This window comes from Plectropomus leopardus, chromosome 13 (genome assembly GCF_026936395.1).
Source record: "Plectropomus leopardus strain MGB_pleo_1.0 chromosome 13, ASM2693639v1, whole genome shotgun sequence".
Lineage (NCBI taxonomy): Eukaryota > Metazoa > Chordata > Actinopteri > Perciformes > Serranidae > Plectropomus > Plectropomus leopardus.
The window spans coordinates 14,590,864-14,616,239 of NC_142188.1; the positions used below are offsets into that span (position 1 = coordinate 14,590,864).

The 25,376-nt window shown below is 38.7% G+C and overlaps 1 protein-coding gene and 1 long non-coding RNA gene across 3 annotated transcripts in view; one reads left to right on the plus strand and one right to left on the minus strand.

Annotated features, from left to right (window-relative positions):
- Nucleotides 1–25,376, minus strand: part of LOC148187680 (uncharacterized) — a 163,370-nt gene that overhangs the window by 53,825 nt on the left and 84,169 nt on the right. The window contains exon 4 of the long non-coding RNA XR_015778518.1: nt 10,716–10,821. This is a non-coding gene — a long non-coding RNA (uncharacterized LOC148187680). The remainder of the gene's footprint in view (nt 1–10,715; nt 10,822–25,376) is intronic.
- Nucleotides 1–25,376, plus strand: part of LOC121954489 (cGMP-dependent protein kinase 1) — a 118,822-nt gene that overhangs the window by 2,802 nt on the left and 90,644 nt on the right. The window contains exons 1-2 of one of the 2 annotated variants that reach the window (XM_042502005.2): nt 1,233–1,887; nt 10,727–10,893. In XM_042502005.2, coding sequence (XP_042357939.1) covers nt 1,484–1,887; nt 10,727–10,893 — 571 coding nt within the window. In that variant the 5' untranslated portion in view covers nt 1,233–1,483. Of the gene's footprint in view, nt 1–1,232; nt 1,888–10,726; nt 10,894–25,376 lie in introns of those variants that run through there. The other variant, XM_088086805.1, reaches the window with a different exon arrangement.

Here is a 25,376-nt window from a genome sequence, read left to right on the forward strand (position 1 = left end):
AGAAATCTCTTTTTTTGGAGAAAAAAATAAACAAAGCAATTATTTTAATGACTAAAAAAGACAACTGTTTTTTGTCGAATAGATGCCCCTCACAGTTGCTTTATCTTAAAGTCACAGAAAGCTTTGTAAAAACTCTGTAATGTCTGAAAACAGCATTGTTTGCTAAACTGCCGATGTGCATTTCTTTTTATTGCATATGCCATTTGGAATGATAGGACCAAATGCACATTACAATGTTAATTTATAACATTGTAAGATCATAAAGTGTTGGACATGTTTGCCTACAGAGCAGACAATGATGCTTTGTTGATGTTTGCCTGCTGCTTTCTCCCACCACAAGAGGGCAGCTGAGATCTATTATTAACCCAACTCTCCCTCCTCAGGGTTGTTTACAGGCAAAAAAAGATGCTTTTTACCACCACACCAAAAACACCTATCCTCTCAGCCAAAGAAATGTCCTTCATCCTGCTTTTTGTCCTCTCTGTGTCAGCTGGTGGCTCCTCAACCCTCTCAGCACAGTAATTGCTGCTTTAGCCTCAGTAGCTTCGATCAGATTGTCCTTGACAGTTTATCCTCCTCCGAATTTGTCCAGAGCGCGTGAGGCCAAATGCTGTTCAGCTGAGCTTTCAGATGACTCATTGGGATAATGTGGACAGACACCAGCAGCGCTCAGAGTCAACACACAACTAAAGATTAAATGAGGAGCTGCTGTGGAGAATCGTGAGCATCATCAGTGTCTTTGGCATATTCATGTCTGCTGCTGAAGCTGGTTCACAATCTGTGAAATTATCATTTTTAGCACCTTCCCTTGTTCCTCTATGGAGTCTGGCACAAAAATGAAGAGATGCTGGGCAGGAACTTGGGTGAAATTGAATTATTTTTCTCAACTAAAGCTTAATTTTGGGTTTAACTCGCACCTTTGTCCATTGACAAAATACAAAACAAAAGCAATCTCTTTCCCCAGCAGACGTTAAAAACCCGCGTTGTTTATTTTTACACTCAGGTTCATTAAGTTTCCATCACCTTCAACTTCCATTACGGCTCCGGTGCTCATCTATTTGTAACTCAGCCGCCTCGGGGCGATCTGCTGAGGTATGATGACATGCTTCTCCGAGCAGTGGCTCTCTCGCAGAGTCCATTATTCATGTGAGACGCTCTCTCTCTGGAGTGGCAGACTGCTGCACTGTGCCACAGATTCCTGTAGGCGCCCTCCTCGCCATGCGCTCTCTCCAGGTCGCAGCCTGACGCACTCGGGGAGGACGGTCCTCCGCTGTCACATAGCCGAGGGAGGGAGCGAGAGGGAGAAAGAAAGAGAGAGAGGGCAAACTTTGCGTGATAGTGGTTGAGACGCTTTGAGGGCTCACCTTGGCAATCGCGGCCACCACCGAAAATACCTTAAAATTCCCAACATCCGCCTGTGAGGGACAGCGGCGAGGATTCCCCCCCTCAGGAGAGACGGGGACTGCATCCTCTGAAGCCGTTCATGCCGGATAAAGTTTACGAGCAGCGTGGTAGAGGAGAGGGAAAAAGGCTCGACTGCATAGCTTTCGATAAACTTATCGGGACTCGTCGCCAACCAGAAATGGGCACCTTGCGCGACCTCCAGTACGCGCTCCAGGAGAAGATAGAGGAGCTGCGCCAGAGGGACGCGCTCATCGACGAGCTGGAGCTGGAGCTCGACCAGAAGGACGAGCTCATACAGAGACTACAGAACGAGCTGGACAAATACCGCTCCGTGATCAAACCGGCGACCCAGCAGGTCCACAAGCAGAATGAGCTGCACGAGCAGCAACGGACGAAGAGGCAGGCAATATCGGCCGAACCCACTGCCTTCGACATCCAGGATCTTAGCCATGTCACCCTACCTTTCTACCCCAAAAGCCCACAGTAGGTGTCCACACTACAAATCCATCATATTCACCTTTTTCTTAAAACAACGATTATTATATTCTGCACCGGCTGTTGCGCTCCAGCATGAGTTCATTCAGCCTATGTCACCTTTCTGATTCCTGTGCGTAATGTTACTTGTGGCGCAGCAGCAGGTACGGCACCTGTAGCACATATGGATGATGAGATGGTACTCTTAAACACACACACACACACACACACACACACACACACACACACGTGACATGCTCCCATCAGCCATGTAAATGAGAGCAAACTGTCATTAGTGACACTCATCAATAGGATTATCATAATCCCAGTGATAAAGGCTGAATATCAATACACCTGATCACAACCTCACATGTGACAGAAATTAAATGGCATCAACTGACAGGAATTGTAGGTTTAGAGAGCCGGAAGTGGCAGCTCTGCGTAATGTACCAGTGCCTATTTTATACAAGCTGTGACTCTGTGACAGGCAATCTTAACAGGCTCTCTGCATGTTTACCTTATGATTGGTCTCCAGCTCCTCTCTCTCTCTCTCTCTCTCTCTCTCTCTCTCTCTCTCTCTCTCTCTTTTCAAACATCTCTCTCTCTCTTTCTCTCTTTTCAAACATCTCTCTCTTGCTCAGCTCAGTCTGTATCATGAGGTCTGGCTCTCAAAGTGAAACTGGCACAAAAATAGCCCTCTGATGTGAAATAATCCAGCCGTCTGTTGGGTTTCTGGTGGACAGGAAGAATACCTACTCTTCTTTCTGTGAGCGCATTGAAAAATAGACAAAATTGAAGAATCTGGTTAATTACCAAAAGTAGGTTTTCACATGCAGGGAATTTGCTTTGGTGTATTGGTGCATAACATGAAATAAATCCAGCTTGAAAAAGCACATCTGGATGTCAAATTCTTTAAAATGAGCAGAAACGAGTGTTTAAATTAAAATCATCGGCATATTATCTGCCTTAAAATCCATTATATGAAATATTTCTATCCTCTTGCTGGTGTTTTCAGACCTTGCAGAGCGATGTGTCAGATATGAATGCCATTATTCTCTCGACACGCAAACAAACAAAGCTCCAAGGATTTCATCAAAGAAGATTCAAAAATGAAGGGGATTATTTATCTGAGCAGGGAAAGGCCATTAGTCTTTGTTACACCTGTCAGCTCTGTGCTCAGAAAGCACACTCTTTTCTGGTGTGGTGTTTTTGTTTTCTTTGTCTCACAGAATAAGCGCGAAACCCCAGACTTGGGCTTGGAATGGCCGATGAGGAAAATGCAAAGCATTGACCATTTCATTTTGATAGCGAGCTTTTAATGCATATGCCTGTTTCCATTACGAGATTTTCCAAAGAGGCTTTTAGTGAGGCCAAAAAAATGATCAGAAGTTCAGCTTTTTGTCATATTCTTCCATAGTATTTGACAGATGATTGTACTGAAAAACTTCAATGGCAAAAACATCAAACTCCTCATGATTTCATGATTACTGAGCGAAACTGAAGGAAAATTTCAATGATGAAACTGCGTCTTATCAAAAAGTTGTTTGAACTTCCATCAAAGCCTCTAAACTGCAGCTTGAATGTTCTGACGAGCGTCTGCCACACCTTTTCACAACGGATGGCATTGTGTTCAACTTTCTCTCCTCTAATAAGCGTATACATAAACAAATTATGGCTGGAAAGCAGCAGACTGTTGAATGCAAAGTACGTGTTTGAGCCCTGTTCTCTTATTTGTTCTGCATTGTTATCGTTTTTCAGTCTGTTTGGACATCTGTGCGTGAGCAACTTGCAAAAATTCCTGTTTTTCTCCTGAGTTAGAGCAATTAATTTGAAGTTTTGTTTCTGCAAGACTCTCCTAACTTGTGTTATTGCTCAGTTGAGAACAACAAGGTTTTCTCTTTTAAAAAAATATGCAAGTGCCCTCGCCTGGATGAAACAGCTCCATTACACTTTTATTTTGTTTTGCTTATTGAAGCGATAATGCCTGTTGGATTTGGCTAAATGTTTAGATTTTTTCTCTCAATCTCGCCCACTTTATCTTCTTTACAGGACCCATAGAGCGTTCCTTACTCATTCGCTATCCATCCATCTCCCTCTGCCTGCCTCTTATTTCTGCTAGCCTCTCCCACTTTTCTGCCACCCCTCTCCTTTTTTCCCCCTAAAAGAGCATATTTTCTCCTTTTAAGGAAGGCTGAACTTGCTCAGCCCTAAACTTCACCAGTGGATGAAGGCAAATATATCATCCTCACAAAGGAGAGGCAGGCAGATGTTTTTATAAGGGTCTGGTTGGAGGATGTTGCTCAACGTTGCTATCAGAGGCTCAAGTCGGGGGGTCCAGATCAGAGTTGAGAGAGCCAGAAATCTCGTGTGAGTGAAGCAACAGAAAGAGGGTCAATGGGGCGCATTTCCAGATGACTGCAGGTCAACTTTGGAAAATAATGGATTTCCAATTTGTTGCTATCTGTTTAGTTAACTATATGCAGAATTCTGCATGCATAAAATGCACAGATATAAGCCTTTTTAAAAGCATCATTAGCTCAGTAAGGATCATAAGATCAAGATAAACATTATTGTCCCCTGAGGGACATTTATCTTGGACTACAGTATTTCACAAAGCCACATTCACAAGCGAGATGAGACAGAAAAACAAAAGATAGTCTACACTGATGACAAGAACTGGATGTCAGTTACAGATGAGTAGGGAAAGTTATATGAGCCTCATGTATTGCACCTGCCCTATGATATTGCATCAGCCTCTGCGATCACAATGATAGTGCACAGTATGGTATTGTGCTAAAAAAAGAAATGTAATTGCACAGAGATAAAATAAGAAATAAATCAATGATAATGGCAAAAAGTATCAAATAAAAATAATGGCAATGTTCTTGCGCAAGGATAAAAGTGAAATAAAATCAAATAACGATAATAGCAAATATAGAATTGCAGCTATTACACAAGGACATAAGCATCATCACAGTCCAGGATGGTACTTCAGACCTGTATTAAGTAGAGCTGGTACTACTGAAACAATGCTGGGGTTAGCATTTATTTATTTGCAAAAACACAATTAAATATAAAAAACATTTATTTATCACAGCTGACTGTCATTTATTGATATTTTTACTAAACGTGCACACGTACACTGACAGGGTTAACTATAAGCATCACACAGCTGAAGCTACCCAATGGTTATCAACAGGTTTAACAGGTTTGCCGAGAGGAGAGCTGCACCGAAGACGGCTCTTCAGTGCTGAATCTAACCAGTGGAACAGAAGCACCAAATCTTCGAAATAAAATCTCAGATCTTAAAGTTGTTGGAGCTATTACACTGTTTCTGCTCTTCTGATTCACAACGCTGTGTCAGGCGTTGTTTCTGATTCGGAGCCAGTGCCGACCCGAGCACATTTGGTTCCCTAGGCAAAATTCACATGCCTCAACTAAAAAATAATCATTGTTATCATTATCTGTTATATTTATTGTATTTATTACAAACAAGAGCTGATGAGAAATCCACAAATAAACAACTTAGCCGACACACAAAAAAAGAATGTCATAGTGTCAATGGTGCCCTAAGTAGCCCCCTGTGTCACCTATAGGAAGATCGACCACTTTGCGGAGTCTATTTTCGGAGCCTATTATTGTGCTTATTAATGTAGGTCTTTTATTTATCCATGACAGGGAAAACTGTCAAAAGCTGTTACCATGTCACAAAAAGTGCATGGACAGAACCTCAACCAAACCCCTTGGGATTAAAAAACATGCATAAAACACGCATGTTTTTTGTTAAATGTTATTTTTTAACAGCCCACGCTCCCCAGTCAAAGCTTCAAATATCCGTTGTTGAGTACTACCAAAGCTCCCGAGTCTGAAAAATGCTGTACGGTACAGTCCTATAATTAAAGCTAACTCCCTACAACCCAGTGAGAGCTGTCAATATTGAGTCTAAATCACCTTTTCCTCCTTCTGTAGTTTCTGCTGAAAAAGGGAGGAGATTCAGGAAGATTATAGATTGCGGGACGTGAATTTAAATATAAGTGCAACACTCCAGTCTTCTTTACTCAATTCCCCTGAGTAACTTGTTCTGACTGTCAAGGACAGAATAAAAAATATCTAACAAGAAATCTTTGGATCATCCTGGTTGCTGCAGTGTCAAATCTGTTAAAATCTGGGGGCTTTGCTTGGTACCCCACTGTCTCTTTCATGTCTCTCATATCCAAAGGTAAATACTGAAGAGGCATGTCCAAAAATGACAGGAAGTCTGGCACAATGATGCTGCTGTAGGGAAAATATTGTCTGAAAATCTGAGTTTTATGCTGTGTACACATACATGTAGAAAATTCAATATTCAATATAATATTCTGACCCGTCATTGAAATTAGTATCTCATTCCAGTGTTTTGTATAAATAGCTTAAGTAAGTAATCAGTGTATTCCCCACAGATTGTGACAACAAGCTAATGTTGGTCTTTAGTAATTTAGCTGCTCACTTTCATCCACAAGTATCACTGCTGTGAGAGATTAAAAGCACAGCTGTTTGGGGATCCACAGGCCTTGAAACCCTAATTGAAAATTCACCAGACTGTTGAATGCAAAACACGCATTAGCAGAACCTTGTTTTTGATATTTTAGCATGCTATTTTGAGAAACCAAAAGTCTTCACTCAGCTGATGGTGTAAAATCGGCGATGTGTAGATGCTGGCCAAGGCTGATCATTTATGTGCCAGCTATGTTAGCCGCCTTTTTAGTGCATCGCTGAGTGTTTTTCATCTGAAGGTGTGTGTCATTACAGACTTAATAATGTGTCTCAAGATTTAATGGAGATGCATTTGAGTGACCTTAAAAGTTCAATATAAGCCCTTGAGGAGACCTGAGACACTGACTATAAAACATCACCTTACATACAGATGAATGTGCAGAGGGGTTTGCTGTGCTTGCTGTTTGAAAATCACAGACATGCTCGCGCATACTGCTCAATACATAAATAAAAAAAACAACAAACCCTGGGCACTGCTGACAGTGTATCATGGCAGACACTGAAATTTTGGAGCTCAAACTTTGTGTAGCTCTGCGGTTTGTGCTGCGGGCGGAGAAGCATGTGTGTTATGGGAGCACCGCTTCATAAATGTCTTCCAGGTTATTTGCCCTTTTAGCTTTAAGCTCCTCAGGTGATCAGCGTCAACAATGCGCCCAGAAATCCGTCTCTGAAAAGGGCACAGAGCACAGAAAGGCAAGAGGCAGTTCTTCACTGCCTTTAAATCCTTCTAGCAGGGGATTGAGAGTGCTGTAAGAGCATAAAAGTTTAGCTCCTCAGGAGGGGACTCCTTGTTGGATTAACCTTGATACATATTATTAACCTCATTCGTCCAGCTGACATTCTGTCAAAAACGGCCACGCCACGCTCGCCTGAGCAACTCTGACTCTGGTGCTGACACACTTCAAAGGCGGAGTGACTTTAACTTGATGTTAAAGTTCACCTCAGATTTCATTCCTGTCTCTTGACACTTTGTTTGCTCTTTTGATGTTTCAACTATAGCAGCTAGCCTGGTGTCAGGGTTCCCCACACATTGTAACCAGTTTACAACTTTTCCATAGGCTCAAAATACAACTCTCTGTGTATATGCACTTCAAAATCATATGCACAAAAAATGTTTTCCATGCACATTTTTTTTGCTGCACTATTTTGTTTATTTGTCTTTTTTTGGCACCACTGCTACGGCCATTCTCCTGGATCCGGATTCGTTCAAAAGAAATCCAACTAACTTGTATAACTTGAAATTTGACATGGTCACAGTCAGAGTCATTTTGATTACATGCACCAAAAAGGTTTTTCATGCACTGTTTTGTTTTCTGCACTATTTGGTTTATTTGTCCTTGCTTGGCACCACCATCACGTCTGTCTCTTGAATCTGTTCAAAAGAAATCCAACATCGACTGCTACAAGATTTTGTTCAAATCCGAAGACATCGTTATTGTGTTATAATATAATTTGAGCTGACTTTCTCTTTAATATTCTCATAAATAAAATAATAAATAATAAAATAATCATGAACAGGACTACAATGAATATTTCAGCAAACCTCTGATGGCAAACATGTTAATTTCATGAAAGATTAAAAATTAGGACATTTGAAATTGTTGTAATTTAATTTGAGCTGACTTTCCATGTGCAGTAATGTACAGTGAGATTAGCTAATATTTTGAGCAGACATCCAATTATTAGAATGTTTTGGTGAGGTTGCATATCCAACGGGAGATTTTATAGATTATGTTTAAAATGTCATTTTTATTTGGTTATTTTTGGTAATTTTAATGAAATGTGAGAATTTATTGCTACATGCAAGTTTTCTTTGTCCTTTTTTCACTGTGTGAGAAAATGGCCATGTGCTATGAGAGAATATGAAAGAAAAGTCAGTAGCCCTGCACAACAAATTTCCTGTAATTAGTTATGTTTACTGGTGCATGTAGAGCTGAGAATTATGTGCACAGCTCAAATTTTATATGCACTACCTTGCAGATATATGCATGTGGTATTTTGAGCCTTTTAACTTTACTTGCTCATTAGACATTTCCACCGCCAACTAGTTGCATATGCCAGAAGGCCAGATTGGCACATACTTCAACGTCAACATGAACATCAACTTTACCATCCCGAAGGAAATTTGATGCACAGCAGGCATCAAGACACGGAAAATACATGAAGGACTACATCAGAAAAATAAATACAGAAAATATAGAAATTCCCCAGCTCAAGTGAAAACAAAGATACTCCTACCAGTCTGAACCAGAAACAGACTGAAAACAGAACAGTAAATAAATGCATCATCAAGTCTAGTACGGTGCTGTGCAGCGGCAATAGATAAAATACAAAGTGATCAATAATCAAGGTATGATAAATAAATAAATAAGCAATAACAATCAAGGTAGGTAGGCACATAAAAGACAACAGGGTAGATACAGGTACTTCGCAAAATTTCAAGGTTACGCTCTTTCTGGGAGATGGAAAACCGCAGAGTCTGTACTTCTGGACTATTGGATTTACTGTAAATGTTTAAAAGTCGGTGTAAATTTATTTCTTGCTAAACAAGGTTTGACTTCATGGATATGTCTAATAATCGTTTTGCGAGCGTCTGTGATACATTAATGAATTCAGATTGACTGCCGTAGTCTTCCCCCGTGCAAGTGGATCTATGACCCAACACAATGGTCACAATGTTGTGATCCAGATATGATTAAATGTCTAGATTAGGACACCCTGTAATTCATGCAAATGTATATTTGGTTAAAACAAATATTGGGATGGCACAATAGCTGTCTGGTCTATGTGTATCATGTGATACCAGTGACGTTTCAACGGTTACACAGCGCAGCACTTCATTTTCAATTATTAATACTAGGCACGTATTTTAAGACATCTTTTTTGGATTTTTATGAGCACATTTATTTTCAACAAGCTTTGTATAAAAACAATGCAGTTAGTATGTAAAAATAAACTTTCCTCCATCTTATCAGCGCCCACATCTCCCTGCTCATCTCCCAGCTCAAATCTGCTAGACAAAACGATCTTTTCCTAGGCTCACATTTTCGTATGGCCGCCACCACAGACACAAAGAGCATAGAGGCAGATCGAGAGAGACCCGCCCCTCTCTCTTTCTCTCTCTCAAATGCAGAAAAACTCAAACAATAAAACTATGCACTACTAATCAATTACAAACCAAGATTACGCAACTGCATGGCCTATTTCTCACCTCCAATGTTTTCAACATCTTAGCATGTTGTTTAACTGTAATTTGAGATTGTTTGTTACTAGTCGGCCTCCATATTGTCTCTGTGTCAAACTGAGCTTGCATAATGTCACTCATCAGCGGAAATGTTTATGGGACAGTGTAGGTTTTCTACTTCTTGAGCAAAAGCACCCTGCTTTTTCAGTTTTCTCAGGTGATGTGGCTCCAATTTCTAAAGTGTTTGTATCTTTCTACTGCATAAACAACCTTGTTCTGTGTAAAAAGACGAAACAAAAACATCCTTCCAGCAGTGAAGTAGCCAAAACAATGCATATCTAAAACTTTTCAAAAACATTCTGTGAATTCCAAACCATTTCCAAGCCTGGAAAACAGTTTTCTATGTTCATAACTTGCATGACCTTGGGAACTCTGTGGCTCTCATTTAGTTGTTGTCAACACACACATGTCCTCAGTCGATGGCACATAAATAGCATCTAATGTGTACTCCTTGAAGTCAATGATAATTTGACATAATGTCCCCCCATAAGCCCGCCTGGCAAAGTGCTCTGCGCGCCGAGCTGCACCTTGACGACGGCACATTAGCTTTACAGTTAATTACGTTCTCTCCCTCCCTGGCATAGTCACTGCAATAAATAAATAAAAAAATACTTACCTGTGGAATGCCCTAATGACTGCACAGTCTGAAGGCCTATTTGCTTTCAGAAGTGCACCTATGAATGGAAACAATCTGCTTCCATTACGCATAGATTTTGCTTTTTATTGACTTACAGCCTTTGGAGGGATAAAACAGTTTTACCTTGATGTCTTTGAAATGAAGATATGTTTTTTTTTCCAAAGCTACTGTGCAGTTTGAGTGCGATTTAATTAATTGCCTTAGAAATAATCAGCCTGTTGAACTGGTCAACACTCTTCACTGGATTTAACAGAATATTTCAATCTCACCCAAGGTTTTTGCTCGAGGTGTGTGTGTGTGTATAACATTTCCCTAGTCGTGATAATTTATTTTTGTAATTATCTAATTATGTCTTTTCACTTGAAAAAACCCCAATGCTGTATGAGTTTGTGCTTTTACAGTGATGGAGTTATTGTGTTTTACCTCATCTCCAGGTCCAAGGATCTGATCAAGGAGGCCATATTGGACAATGACTTCATGAAGAACTTGGAGCTGTCGCAGATCCAAGAGATCGTGGACTGCATGTACCCTGTGGAGTATGGAAAGGACAGCTGTATCATTAAAGAGGGCGACGTGGGCTCGCTGGTCTACGTCATGGAAGGTAAAAGCAGACATGCAACAAAGAATGAAAGTTGAATTACCCCAATAAGATGTTTAAAATTACTCCTTTTGAACACTTTCAAGTGGATCTGTATGGCTGCGTCTGGCAAGCTTTAAGAGCACTCGCATGACAATGATAGAAGAGAAATGAAAGGGCATTATTGATGGGTTTCTGCAGGGTGATGAGCCTAAATTCAAAACTTCACTTTGTGATGCTGTATGATTCACTCATGTCCCATTGATTTTTTTTTTTTTTTTGTGATGCTGTGAGACCGCTGAATCTCATTCTATTTTGCGCTATTGTTTCAGTATTTATTTTTTTTTTAATGAGCGTTAGGTGTGAGAGCTCTGATGACAGATGGGATTTGTGAAATGGCATTTTTTGCTACATGATTTGTCACAATGGAAACGGCTGTAAAGAGAGCCATCATTACTGACATTAGATTTGACCTCACGACGGCACGATATAACTTGATTTGTTTTGTTTTCTATACAAAGTTTGAAAGTTTGATCGGGTTCCGTAGGACGCTCAGTGTCACAGAGGCATTCACATAAAATAGTAAACAAGTTCACAGCGCTAACAACGGGCAGTGGTGAAAGAAGTATTCAGATGAGTAAAAGCACTAATACCACCCTGTGAAAATACTCTTTTACAAGTAAAAAACCAGCATTGAAAATGGTACTTAAGTATTGAAAATAAAAGTAACCAATGCAGAAAAGTCTTGCATACAAAACTCTCAACATTATTTTTAATAAAAAAGAGAAAAAACAAAATTAAATTTATTGAAAAAGAATAAATTATCCCAAGGTGAAAATTGTAAACAGATAAATAAATAAATAAACACCCAAAAAACTCAAAATTACTAAATAAAGAATAGAAAAACACACCCCAAAACTCAAATTTACTTAAAAAAATAGAAAAAGACTTGAATGTTTCTCAGACTAGTTGTCAATTAATAGTCTGTCATTGGACTGATTGATTAATAAACTATTGTTGTGTACTCAGTTGCAAAATCTGGGGACCAAAACATCCTTCAAAGTACACTGCGCAGAAAAAAACGACTGGTAAAAAAATCTTTTCTTTGTCTCATCAGAAATAAATTTGCTTATTTGGAGATTACAAAGTCCTGATCTGTTTCTCCTAAACCTCCTTATTAGGAAACAAGGAGTAAAAGAATAAATCAGGAGTTGTATTGTTTTGCTCACATACTTTTCAGAGGTTTTCCAACTCTGTGATCAGATGAAATACACAGATTTGAGACAAATTTCTGACATTGTGCAGGCTCATTTGTAAGCCAATCAAGTTTTCTTTTGGATCTTACTGTTATCTCAAGAGCTGATTACTTCAGACAAATAAAGCTTATTGCAGTGAGAGAGGAAAAAGAACATTTTAAGAACTTAAATTAGGATCAGGCTGAGACAAGAGGAGGGCTATTTATCAAGAGCTGATTTTAAAAAGTATGAGAAAAGGTCAAAATCTAATATTGATGTTATATTGAGCTCAGTTACGTCTAAGAAAAATAGACTGAGGAAAGAAGTGGTCTTATTTTGAACACTTTTCCACCTGAGTTGCATGTGCAAGCATTGAACAGGACTCATGACAAAAATCTCACATACTGGACTCTATGTGAGTTACCTCTGACGATGTCATATATAACAAAATGTTAATAACTTTAAACATCTCTACAACACTGCATTCGAGAAAAGGCAAACTATTTTTTGCTAAGAATCTAGTGTTAGATGTCCTGCCATGCCAGCAGTGGATCCGCTGTGATTGCATCCCTTTCAGAAGTTTTATAATCCAGCCTTGAACTGCAGTGTCTTTTTGTAGACTTTGAATTAAACACTGAATGTCTTGTGCAATTATTTATCAATTTTCCGATTAAAAATGAGAGTTGAAAAATGTTTAACCTTAGATAAAATGCTGTGCTCGTCACTGTCACCATCCATTTAATCACAGTGGCGGGACAAACACAGCAAAGAACAACAAATGCAAATATACAAGAGCAACACTGCCATTTTCAGTAGGGAAAAGAAACGCTTTGGTGGAGACACTGCCTTATTGAGGAAACACCAGTGATTGTCCAACCAATGAGACTGTGGCTGAACAAGAGCATACCAACCAAATAATCGAGTAACCAACCAGAAGTCTACAGCCCTACTCCAAACAAATAAAAATATGACAGTATCCGAGGACTGTTATCCTGACAAAATTTAAGACATTTCCACAATAAATTAGTGCAGAAAAAAATCACCAGAATGAAGAAAATAGACTGCGTTCCAAATCTTTTAGTACATGCTGCAGCTGCTCTTACAAAGTACAAACTGTTGCATGCCGTATGCACACAATCATAACTTCTTCATGAGATAACACCCTACACTCTGACCCATACATATCCATTACCTTGGAGATAAAACAAATTGCCAGATGGAGGTCAATCCAGCATGTTCTAATAAAATGCAATATTACAGAACAAGAAAAGAATTACAGAACTAGAAGTGGTAGAATTGGAAGGCAGTGAAATGAAACATATTGCATAAATAAAGTGCAATTACTTTTAAAAAAAAAAGTTAAATAAATAGCACTGCAACCAAAAAAGGATATTACTGCTTCAAGACCAGTGACACAAAACAAAGCTGTAAATACACAGCATGTTAATAGGCCAAATAGTACAAAGAGCCAAGTGCAATAAAATAGCGTCTGTACCAGAAAAAAGGGGGCTGGTGTGATAAATGAGGCCTTTAACATAGTCTTTAGGTCTGTACTTCAAATTAAAGTGTGTTTTTCACAAACTTGACACATTCATGAGCCACTTGTGGCCCATTTAGAGTGGAACGGTGACCCACTTACGGACCACAATCCACTAGTTGGGAACCACTGAGCTATGCATTTCGCTGTCATTTTTGTTTTCACATTATGTTCTTTTTTTGTCGCCTCTGTTAATCATTATTTTGTTCACCTAAAAAAGTAATATACCAATCATTATTATTGGACTGGTCATCAGTCTCTTGAATACACCGTCATCCGTCAATAAAGCTTCTGTCAGCTGTCAACGAGCTGCCGTCTGTCTGCAGCTCAGTGTAATGTATCTTCGCTGCACAGAGGATTGCAGGTCAGAATATTTAAAAAAGCATGCTGTCTTGCATACTGCAAAATGCGACTGGATGTTGTAGAACATCCTGATATTTTTGTCATGCTAAATAGTATGGTAGTAAGGGGTATTGGAATGCACAAAAAAGTGTTTGATGCTCAAAATTTTCTGGCATAAGCCCCCAATATGGATTCCAGATATTTCAAGGTGGAAATACTTTCTTTAAAACCTAAACCACATTGCAGATCAACGACAGAGACAGAGACAGAGACAGGGGGAATAAATAAAGTGGTAATAATCTTCGATCTTGTTGGTTAGTTTATACACAGTGGCATTTAAAGGTTAATATTTAACTAGGAAGAACGCTGGTATTGATTGTTGCTCCCATTTTTTCACGTTGGCCATCTACTTTGATTATCGGGATTGACAGACAATACTGGGGTGCACCATTCAGATATATGTTGTCAGGAATAGATCTGCAGGAAGGTACAACTAAAATAATGACAAAAAAATAACTTAAACTTGGACCTTTTTTTAGTTAAACTCTCCCACAAATCTACATTTCTATAGAAACATACTCTGCACTTGGCTCTGATCGAAGAGAAGCAGGTAGAATTTATCACATTTAAAGGGCTCCCGAGACAGGCAGCGTCTGCATTTGGATGCCAGCAGAAGTGTTATGGCTGCTTTCAGTCTTCATCTGGTCTTTAGTGAGTCACTGTATCTGAATTCAAAAACCCTTTTGTGGTGCGTTGAAGAACCGTGACTTTAAATGTTATTGTATTAGGGAGATGACTCAGTCATATTGATCAGTAGACTGGCAGAAATCTTTGACTGCATTTTGTCGACTAAGACTGAAATGAATACTCCCATCTTAGAAAAACAGATACGTGTAATTATATCAAGTATAATACAGAAAAAGCAGTGGGGTGAGAAGTATTTTGATCCCTTACTTTAGCAAAAGTATTACTCCCACATTGTGAGAATACTCCACTACAAGGCAAAAGTTATGTTTTCAAAGCTTTACTCAAGTAAAAGTATGTATAACCAGCGAAATATACTTTAAGTGTTAAAAGCAAAAGTAAGTGCTTTCTTTTTAAATCTGATGTTTTAGATTAATAATACAGCTGCAATAATGTGTATGTTCATTTTGCTGCTGTAGCTGTTTGAGGTTGTGCTCATTTATCTCCCTGTACTGTTGGGTAGTTAAATCAACAGCATCATATTCTGTGAAATCATCATTTGTTTGTAGCTTGGCTGTCCTCTGAGAACAACATATCCGTAGAAAGTAAACTTCTCATGATGCCAGAAAAGCCTTGTTTTTAGCTTTATGACAATACATATTCCCGTTGATCCGAGAGGGTTTTTCAAGAGTTTATTCTGGGGATGCATGATAATATCAGCACGTCATCGGTATCAACAGATATTGGCTAAAAAAATTCAAATGTAGGAATCAGCCAACATGCTGATTTCTGCCAATATATCACAAACCCCTATTTATGTTTGTGTGTGTGTGTGTGTGTGTGTGTGTGTGTGTGTGTGTGTGTGTGTGTGTGTGTGTTAACATTGGAAACGTGAGCATGTTAACAGGCGAGAATGGCTGTAGATTGTTAGATAGTATAATAGTCACAGGGGCCTTTTTTCTGCAGATGTTAGTCAGGGAGAGCTGAGACGAAAAGTATCAGGGGAACAGTCGCAATACAGACCTTTTTTCTTGTAATATAAAAGTCAGAAAGCTGCTGAGAAGTCCACATGAGGTACACCCCACTATTGAGTCCAAAGCTAAAAATCAGCTCAATCAGAACCAGTTTGAATTACAGTAGAAAAACTGATTTTCACTCATTAAGTAAAAAATAGAAAACAGAAGTGTATTCCAATTTTAAGATCATATTTATTTGTCAAAGTCTGTAAATACATCTAATTCCAACCAAAGAAAATGGTGATTATACACTAAGATGAGTTTGAAGAATTGGAGCGATTTCATAAATCTATTGAAAGAATGATGTCACCTGTTGTCCTTTGACTGCAGAGAGCAGTCAGATATGTGAAGAGTCTAACATGTAACAGACATCATGCAAATTAGATGTAAAACACAACTGGGGCATGCACAGCAGTCGCCTGAGAGGAGAATTTGAATTTGGGGAAGTTCTCGGCACTGTAACAAAATTAGGGATTTAATGTGTTTGGGGCTGCTTGATTATGGCAGAAATCATAATCACAATTATTTTAATTAATGTGGAGCTCATAATTATTTAATCCTCAGAAACACCATGCATTTATTAACCTTAAAAAATGTTTCTTGAACTTTGAATATGATTTAACTAAAAAACTGGCTCAAGGTGAAGTGAGGAAGCTTGTGTTGAAGTGAACATGCCACAGCCTGCTGACAGTGAGTTTGCGCTTTTAGGAGGGAATGACAGCACATCGCTCTAACGCAGAGAAATGCTCTGGATCCATAAAACGGCAAAAAGAGAGTAATGCTGCACATTAATCATTTTTATCTCGATAATCGTCTTTTCATGATTGTTGGAAGCCAAAATCTTAATTAAAATTAAATATTATTAATTGTCCAGCCCTAGATTGTGTCTTTACTTCACTGACAACCAATAAAATTAATTTTAAAACACATCAATCAATGCTCAGCAGTCTTCTGTTATCCAGAGGTTGTGGATGAAAACAAGGAAAACAGACTTCCCCAAAAACAAAGGCATGCGCCTCCAGATGCTGAGCCAGTGATCTAAAAGTCTCGGGTCTTTAACACGCATTCTGTAAGTAGTACTGAGCAGATTTATTCTCTCAAAGTCGACTGTACCAGAGGTGACTCGTCATGCAAGGTCGCAAATGATCAAGTGTCCCACAGACATGATGGATAGGAGAGAAAGAGAGAAACAAAAGATACAAATCTGTAAGAGAAATAATTGTTGAGGGGCTCTGTTGAGGGGCTCTGTGATTTCCTCTCTGACAGTGATAGAGGACGTAATTGAAAACAGGGCTTCAGTGCAACAGTGGTCATATGCCGCAAATATCAGATGTTTAGTTAATTGTTTCCCATTTCAGAATCCTGAGGGTAGACTTAACATATTTATCTTCAGCACTCTCTTGCTTCCCCAAACTCCTCTTTCTGCTCGTCTCATCTTTTTTTTCTCTCTCTTGTCCCTTGCCTGCAGCTTTCACCCTGGACTTACTTTGCATAAAAACAAATGTTTAAAGCATAAGCCCAAGGGTTGACGACTTTGTGCCAAGGTCTGTGGAAGCCCATCACGGTCTGTGACTTTTTAATGTGCGCTGACAGGATGTCTGAGTGCGCTATGCCATGTCAAACACACAGCTGCGCCTGCCCAACATTGTACATCATTTTCCTAGCAAATGAAGTGCTCACTGCTCCGGCACCAGTGTCATTTCTTATTGAGACTTGGCAGGCTGATCATTAACGTTTTGCCACGGGGCTGACAGTGTTTATCATGTAACCATAAGAGGCACAAGTACAACTACACCAATACAAAAAAAAATAGAGCATATGAAGAACTTATTTTGCCGTGGGAGTCCAGACTGATTTTTCAGACAGTGTTCCTGTTTAAACATCCTCGGAGCAGTTAGCTTTTGTTGCAGATGCACTTGATAATTAAAGATCAGACAAAACAGGATCCTGGCGCTGGCTCGCAGCTATGATCAGGCTGCCGCAGCTGCCTTAATGAACATTTCCTGTATTTTGGTCGCATCCACTGGGCTGTAACTGACGGTTCGCTTTAAAAAACACTGATTGCAACTGAGACAAAAGCTCACGTTTCCATGGAGATGAGAGGGGTTTTTTGATTGGATGTGTCGTCCACGAAGACCCGTACAGGTGGCTAATGATGATAATCACATCCAATTACTATCAAGTATTTGCTTGACAGTAAAACCCCCAAGATTTCCTTCATAGTCATCATTCAACTCAATCTAATGGAAGTGTGTATGCTAATGCGCTCTACCTGTCATGATCGTGCTGCAGTCGGAGACACGGTTGACAATGTTACGACTGAGCTTGTTGAAGGTGTAACAAAGACTAATCCTCAGCTTTCAGAACAGAGATTTGATGATTAGCTTGAATTGCATAAACACAATGAAAACTGAGCTTAAACCAAAATGCAAACCTCAGAGGAGCATTTGACCGGTTTGGTTTAATTTGCAATAAAAATGGCGATTGTTGGACCCGTTGGTTGGGGAATTTTGTAAAAATAACTCACAGTAAAAAGTTCAGTGTTGTTAACCAGAAACATATCATATTTGAAGTTTAATTTAAGAATAAATTAAAGAGACGAAGCACATTTAAGTTGAAACAATCCATTGCTCTCCATTGCCTTTGAGTTGTGTAAAGGTGCCTCCTTGACATTTATGTCTGCAAAGAAATTATAGGAAAATGTCTAAAAGCTGCTGTGTAATGGGATGCACTACCAGCAAGGTAAAAACCCAAAACTAAGTTTTTATGAGCTGCTGAACTGAAAAACTGAGCTTTTAAGAGAACAGAAGTGAATACACAAGTGAGGAATCAGCAGAGAGCATTGGGGGAAACTGTGGGCTCTTTAAACTCAGTGTACTGTGAGCAGCAAGTATTTCGCTTATTTGACCAGACAAACTGCGGAGGGTGATGCTGAACTACTACCTTTTCCTCAAGAGCTGCAAAAATAAACCTCTGACATGCTGATATCTAATGTTTTTAGAAAGCAACAGGCACTTTGTTAGTGCTCAGCCTTTGTTTGCTTATTGTGGCAACGATAGTTTTCTTGATCAATTGATTAATCAATTTTGTCTACAAAAAACTGAGAAAAGTCGGTTACAATATCAGAGCCTAAAGAAGCTAAAATAAATGTCTTGTCCAACAAGCATTTCCAAACCCCATAATAAAATTCACTAAAGCCGCAAATCCTCACATTTCAGAACCTGAAAATCTTGTTTTGTTTTTTTGGGCATTTTTGCTCTAAAAAAAAAAAAAAGAAAAGAAAAAAAAATATCACAGTAATAGCTAGACTCATCATTATAACTGCTTTTAATTACTAATTTAATTCTTTTAAGTCCCTTCATAAAACATACTTTTATCTGAAAGCCTTCCCTGATTTCTAATTGAAGTTCTAATTTCCTTTAAACTGTCTTTTATTTCTTTGGTTTTATACAGTGATTTTTTCTGTTTTTCTGAAATAAAAATGTTATTCTTTTCTTTTATTTGATTTTATGACTTGTGTGTTTCATTTTGATGCCTTTTGAGGCATTTTGTAAAGCCATTTGTCAAAAAAAAAAAATATTATTACTTTTGTTGGACAATATATTGCCCAGAGAATAACTGCAATAAATGTTGGTAATTTTAAGACCATTTTATACCACTGACATAATGATAATATAAAAGTATAATGATGCAAGTACACCCTTTCAGAGGGTAACAAACTTAATTTGACAAGAAACGACAGCAAAATGTGACTCAGCATAATTTTCTTTTCTATTAATTTGGCTGAGGTGCTGCGTCCAAGTCTTTTAATGGTTGGGAAACCTGGCTGTTTATTCTGGAAACATGTTGGCGGCTGTGGCTCTGTGAATCCCCAGCTCCTCCTGTCCACATGTCAAGGTATCCTCTGGCAAAATCCTGAAGCCCAAATTGCTCTTGATGGCTGCGCAATTGGTGTGTGAGTGTGTGTGAATGTTTAACTAGTGAGCAGGTGGCACCTTGTGTGGTAGCCTCAGTCACCAGAATGTGTGTATAAATGGGTGAGAGTGACAAGTAGTGGAAATGTGGCGCAAGACTCGAAAGGTGCGATACAAATGTAAGTCCATTTAAAATATTGGTTACATTTCTTTGTAAACCAACATGCATCTAAATACAAGGGCAATACCATGTGATACAATGACATAACATTTCTGCCGACCTTGAAAGGTCAATGATGTAATTATTGATGAAATGAGTATTCATTACAGCTCTAAAAAATATCCATCACACTGCCAAGCTGTCATTCTTAAACTGCTTACTTTTTTCCTCTAATGGTTCAAAACCCAAAGACATTTAATAAACAATCAGAAAAAAATATGGTACTATCAAATATCTCCATTTGAAAAGCTGGAACTATAGACTCGTTTTTACACACACGAAAAAGCTTAAATTATAGCTTCAGCTCTAGTTATGGTGAGATTAGCCTTGAGATGGTAAAGTTTAACACTCTGAAGCCAATGTGGAAGTGCCAAAAAATGCAGTTCCTCAAATGGCCACTTGAGACTGGCTCCAAAAGAGCGTCAATCCCTCAAAGAAATAATGTATGCAGCCTGGTGGAAAAAGATTTTTTTGACTCAATAGCTAATTTCATAATCCATGTTAACTGTATTGTGGGGAATTTTTAATAACTCAACTGTTTACATTTCATTAAGGCCCGAAATGACAAATATTTAAGGGTCCTTATTTCTGCATCTCTTGCACTGTCAGTGCAGCTGGGTGAATGACTGTAATAAAGAATAGTACTTTTTACATTGAAAATTCACCAATAATTCACCAATTCTTAACCAAAATTTTCAAAGTGGACATTTTATATGACCCGAATTTGGGCAGAAATAACAACATCTACAAACAAAATAATATGTTTTTCTGATGTTAGCATGTAGCTACATGTAGCTGTGTATGTAATGTTAACATTTTTAGTATTGTGCTTGGAACAGATGATGATAGAAAGAAATCTGTTACAATCTGACATCAGCTTGTCTCAAAAAAAAAAAAAAAAATTATAATTAATTGCTGGAAACAGAGTATTCGTAACAGTTTTACCTTATTTCAATATTTTAAACGCTGGCCAAATAATACTAATACTAACTACAGACATCGTAACATTATGTATATGACATAAAATAGGGGAAAGCACAACAGATCCCCTTTAACTGAACAGGCTTCTTCTGTGTGACAACTTTCTCGTGACAAATGGATATATGACTAGGTTTCCTGTTGCCAGCTTTTCATTTATATATGAATATTCTGAATATTCACTTAAGATTCCTTCTTTGCATTTTATCTTTCACCCTGTGTGAGAAAAAGGTGCATCCAGGAAAAAAAAAGTCTAGCCAGGAGGATGCAGGCATACGTGACACTGACTCTAAATTATGTATTTTTGTCTATTTGTTATCTCTTAGGGAGAAACGAGCTGTCTGCCCTCATGTGTATATTTTCTTAGTTGTACTACGTGTACGGGGAGGGCAGAGTGAAAAGTGAGGAGAAATAGGGGTAATGTTACAGTATGAGTCAGCTCCAAACCCCAAGTGTTCACAGTACATTGACAGTTTCTTTGACAGGTTACCATATTCAATGCAACCATTGACGCACTGTAGACCATTTTATTCAGGTGCAGGTGTTGAGGGGATTTGAGAATATGCTCTAGGATTTGACACTTTCTCAACACAAATTGGATAGAGTCCCAATTATTTTATTTGACCTGCTGTTAGGCAAAGCAAATATAATTGTTTGACAGATTTCCTCAAGAAAACTTGAAGTTTAAGTGCGGCTCAAATAAAATCCTTAAATGTCTAAATATGACAGAAACAATGTGTTGTTTTGAGGCTCACGCTGAACCACTCCTGACAGTCATTTTTCTTTTCCTGCTGCTTTTACTGAGATATTCCTCTGAATAACAATGAACAGCAATGTTTACCCACTGTGGCTCCCGCTAGTTTCACTCCATAAGGAGAGCATTTGATGGATTTTGACTCCTTATCATGTGACACTCAAGACATGTGGTTGACATGATTGTGTGTAACATCGACACTGATGTGTTTACATGCATCTCTAATCAAATATAAACAACATTGGGAAATGAGAGCCACAGGTATCTGTTTATATTTCATTTCATGGCATATTTTATCCAGAAATAATCCCCCTTGGCTTCCACCGGCACCTTATCACCTCTCTGTCACCTTGTACTTTACCTCACAGGCTGAGTTATTAAAACCTGACATGAAAACAGATCTTCACAATGCAAAATTTTATTTGATTCATTTTTTTTTACTTATTAGAGAATCATCTGCCCTGGTATAAAATGTATTAAGTTCTCCCAACTAGCAAGAATATTTAAGGACAGATCACCCGAAAATCAAAAATACATTCAAAGTTTTTGTGAAGTTTGCGAATGGGATCAGCTAGAGATGATTGGTTACTTTATAAGTGTCAACCATTGGGAGCAGTGCTGGTCGAGCATCCCTAATCATTATTGTTTTGTTGTTGTTTGTTTGATGTTTGTTCTTTTTTTGTATTGTTTTTTTTTTTCTCGCTGCATGTGTTGTTGTTGTTGTTGTCTGTGGTTGTGATGGACTCTGACTGTTGTTGTTATCCGTGATCTGTGAAACGTACAGTGCGAACATTTTTTCTGACAAGTGGGTTGTGCAGTGACACGATTGGCGGGGTAATAGTTCCGACATAAAACTGCTCACAATACTGTCTGAGGATTATCTGAAGTAACCAGGTCATGATTTCTGGAAAGAGAAATCGCTGTTCAGTTTTTCCAAATGCATTGTTTTTATGCTTTGAGCACCACAAGCCGAATGCCATCTTGTTTAATTATATTTGAAGAATGCAAACATCTTTATGGCTGATATCTCCAACACTCGGCAACTCAAACCAAAACAATCGATATTGATAAAAAGCATTTTGGGGATGAAGCTCCCCTTTTACTAACCAGCACACAGCCAAAAAAACAGCCAGTCTGCCAGCTGACCAAGTATCGAGTTGGCCAATTTCTAAATCAAAATTAATGAATGTGTCAGTGTGAGCCTCTGACAGCATGACTCGTTCTCTCTCCGCTCTATAGGCTGGAGTCTTCGGGGAGATGGCCTCTGTGTTCACTGACCAATGAGGCAGAGTAAAAGGAGATGGGCTCCTCTCTCATCTTAAGCGAGTATAGAGATGTAATCAACAGGAGCGCCTGAGTGTGACTCAGTGTCAGAGGTGTGAAAGGACACGATACGTAAAGCAAATTAGAAGCAATAGCATTATCACTACAACTAATGCAGCCACTGATGTTTATAAACCGATGGGCTGATTATTATTGTGATATATTCGCATATTAATCAGCTAGTATGAAAATGGAGAATGCATTGGGTTACAAAAATGTGAGTGCACAAACCCACTGCAGCGCATTGTTGCCTGGCAACTTAACTAATGCAGCTCAGGAAAGTAAAATGTTGAGGCTCACAGATTTTGGCTTGATTGGCCCCAAAGAATACAGCCAACATTCAATACAACAACTGCTGCCTATTGTATGTTCACAGCACTGTACTGCAGCCAACTGTAGTTTAATAATGAACCTTAACCCTCTGCTGAGGCTCACAGTCACCCCGCAAGCTGAAAAGGCTTCTCAGGGAACTCAATTTCAACTGCTTGGGAATAAAATCGAACACCTCGACTTTGTGTAACATGGCATGCAGTACTATTATGACACAAGAATGAGTCACGTATAGCCGACGCTCTTCAAGGCTATGAGCTCTCATGATAACTCTAATGAGACCATCACTGGAGGTTTATTAAGGTGTCATCTGGGAAAAGGTGAGGGGGTCTGTAATTGGACTGACATTTAAACACTATCCACAGTTATCTCACACAAGCATCAAAACTAACTGTCAGGTTGAGGTGGTAGCTCCGTGTCTGTCCGCTTAAATGTGGTCACCTCCCTCTTTATAATGAAATAAAAGCAAGTACAAATAAACCAGATTGACAAAAGCTGCACGTTATCAAATGAAAACACATGTGTAATGACATTTTCTATGTTGCTGCTGCCTCGAATGTCACAGAGAGATATATATTAATTCACTCAGACCTTGAGAAATGTATACAGCCTGTGCATGTGTGTAATTCTTTTTATACTGACGGTAACTGTGGATGCATCTGGCATGAAAAATCGATAACCGTCAGTGGCGGTTCTGGCAAATTTGTTTTCCCTGGTGGGACTCCCCCGGCCCCCACCACTCCTCACAAAAAAAAAGCTAATAAAAGTTATGGCTAACACAGAAAACAAGATAAGAATATGTACAAATTTGCTTTCAGTAGTAGTTACATGTTATGCATGTGTTACAATAATCAAATAAGTTAATCAATACTCAATAAATAATGTAAATAAAAATTGCCAAAAAGAAACACATACAAACTAACTTTATCAAAAGAATAAACAATAAAATATGTGATAATGAAAAATAACAACTAAAATAAAACAAAAAGAAAAATGCAAATTACATTACGAATTCACTTTCTAATTTAACTGAAATTCTGGGCTGACACGGATACCAATATTTTCACAAAAATTTTGTTGATAGCTTATACAGGTGTTTTCATATTTTTGTGTCTTTTGTTTTTATGTTTTTATTTCTTCTTCTTTTGGGCCTGGGAAACCAAGAAATTTACATTATAAAGAATAACTGAACTGTTGTAAAGTAATTAAGCCCTTCATTACACTACCTTTAAATGAGCACAAATTCAGTGATACACATTTCTGAAACAACCATTAAAATAAATAATTCATTCCCATGGAAAACATTTTATAGCCTACAATGACTTTTTGGCTGATAGATTATTATACAATAAACGGCCCAAAAAAGATTCTTTTTCTCTGGGTGCAATTTTGTCACCCCCCTCGGGATGGCATCCTAGGTGGCCACCTACATAATGTATGGCAAGCGCTGCCACTGACAACTGTGCATTGTTGCAAAAATATTTCCTGCAGGCTGCAGGAAATATTTGTGCGATATGATTTCTAATTCAACGCTGAGATTTAACCAAATGCAAAGCCTCTGTAGATCTGTGCAACATCAGAAATTTATTTTTTATTCATGAAAAAGCAGTGAAAAGAGCAGAGAAATTGCAAAAGTTTTCTTTTGCAAAGGTTAAAACATCCACCTGCATCTGCTGGCATACAATAGCCTAATGATCTGAAATACCTCTATCAAGAAGAATATAACGTCAGCTAATGTGCCATTTATGCATGCGCGTGTTGCAGACTAATAATCTCACTTACGCCAAGCAGCGCACCATCTGCCCCAAACACCAAGAGAAAAAACTCTCTCTCTGGTGACTATCTTTTCTCATTTGCCCTCTCTGCCTCCAAGTTGTTCCCTTTTGTCACTTCCCCTCTCTTTTATTCTCTCCTTTTCACACTGCAGTTCAAGTTATCAATTCAAAATACAAAATCCAGCACGTTTCCCTCCATCACTCCACCTCCCATTTTACCGACTTTGACCCCAATCTGTCCTCTTGTCACCACCTTCCTCCACTTGCTCATCACTTCTTCTCTTCCTCAACTGTCTTCTTTGTTTCTCCTCACCTACCTGTCCATCTCACCTCATTCTCATTCTGCTTTTCTCTTTATATTCACCGCCTTTTTGTCCTATTCTCCACCCTTTCTTTTCC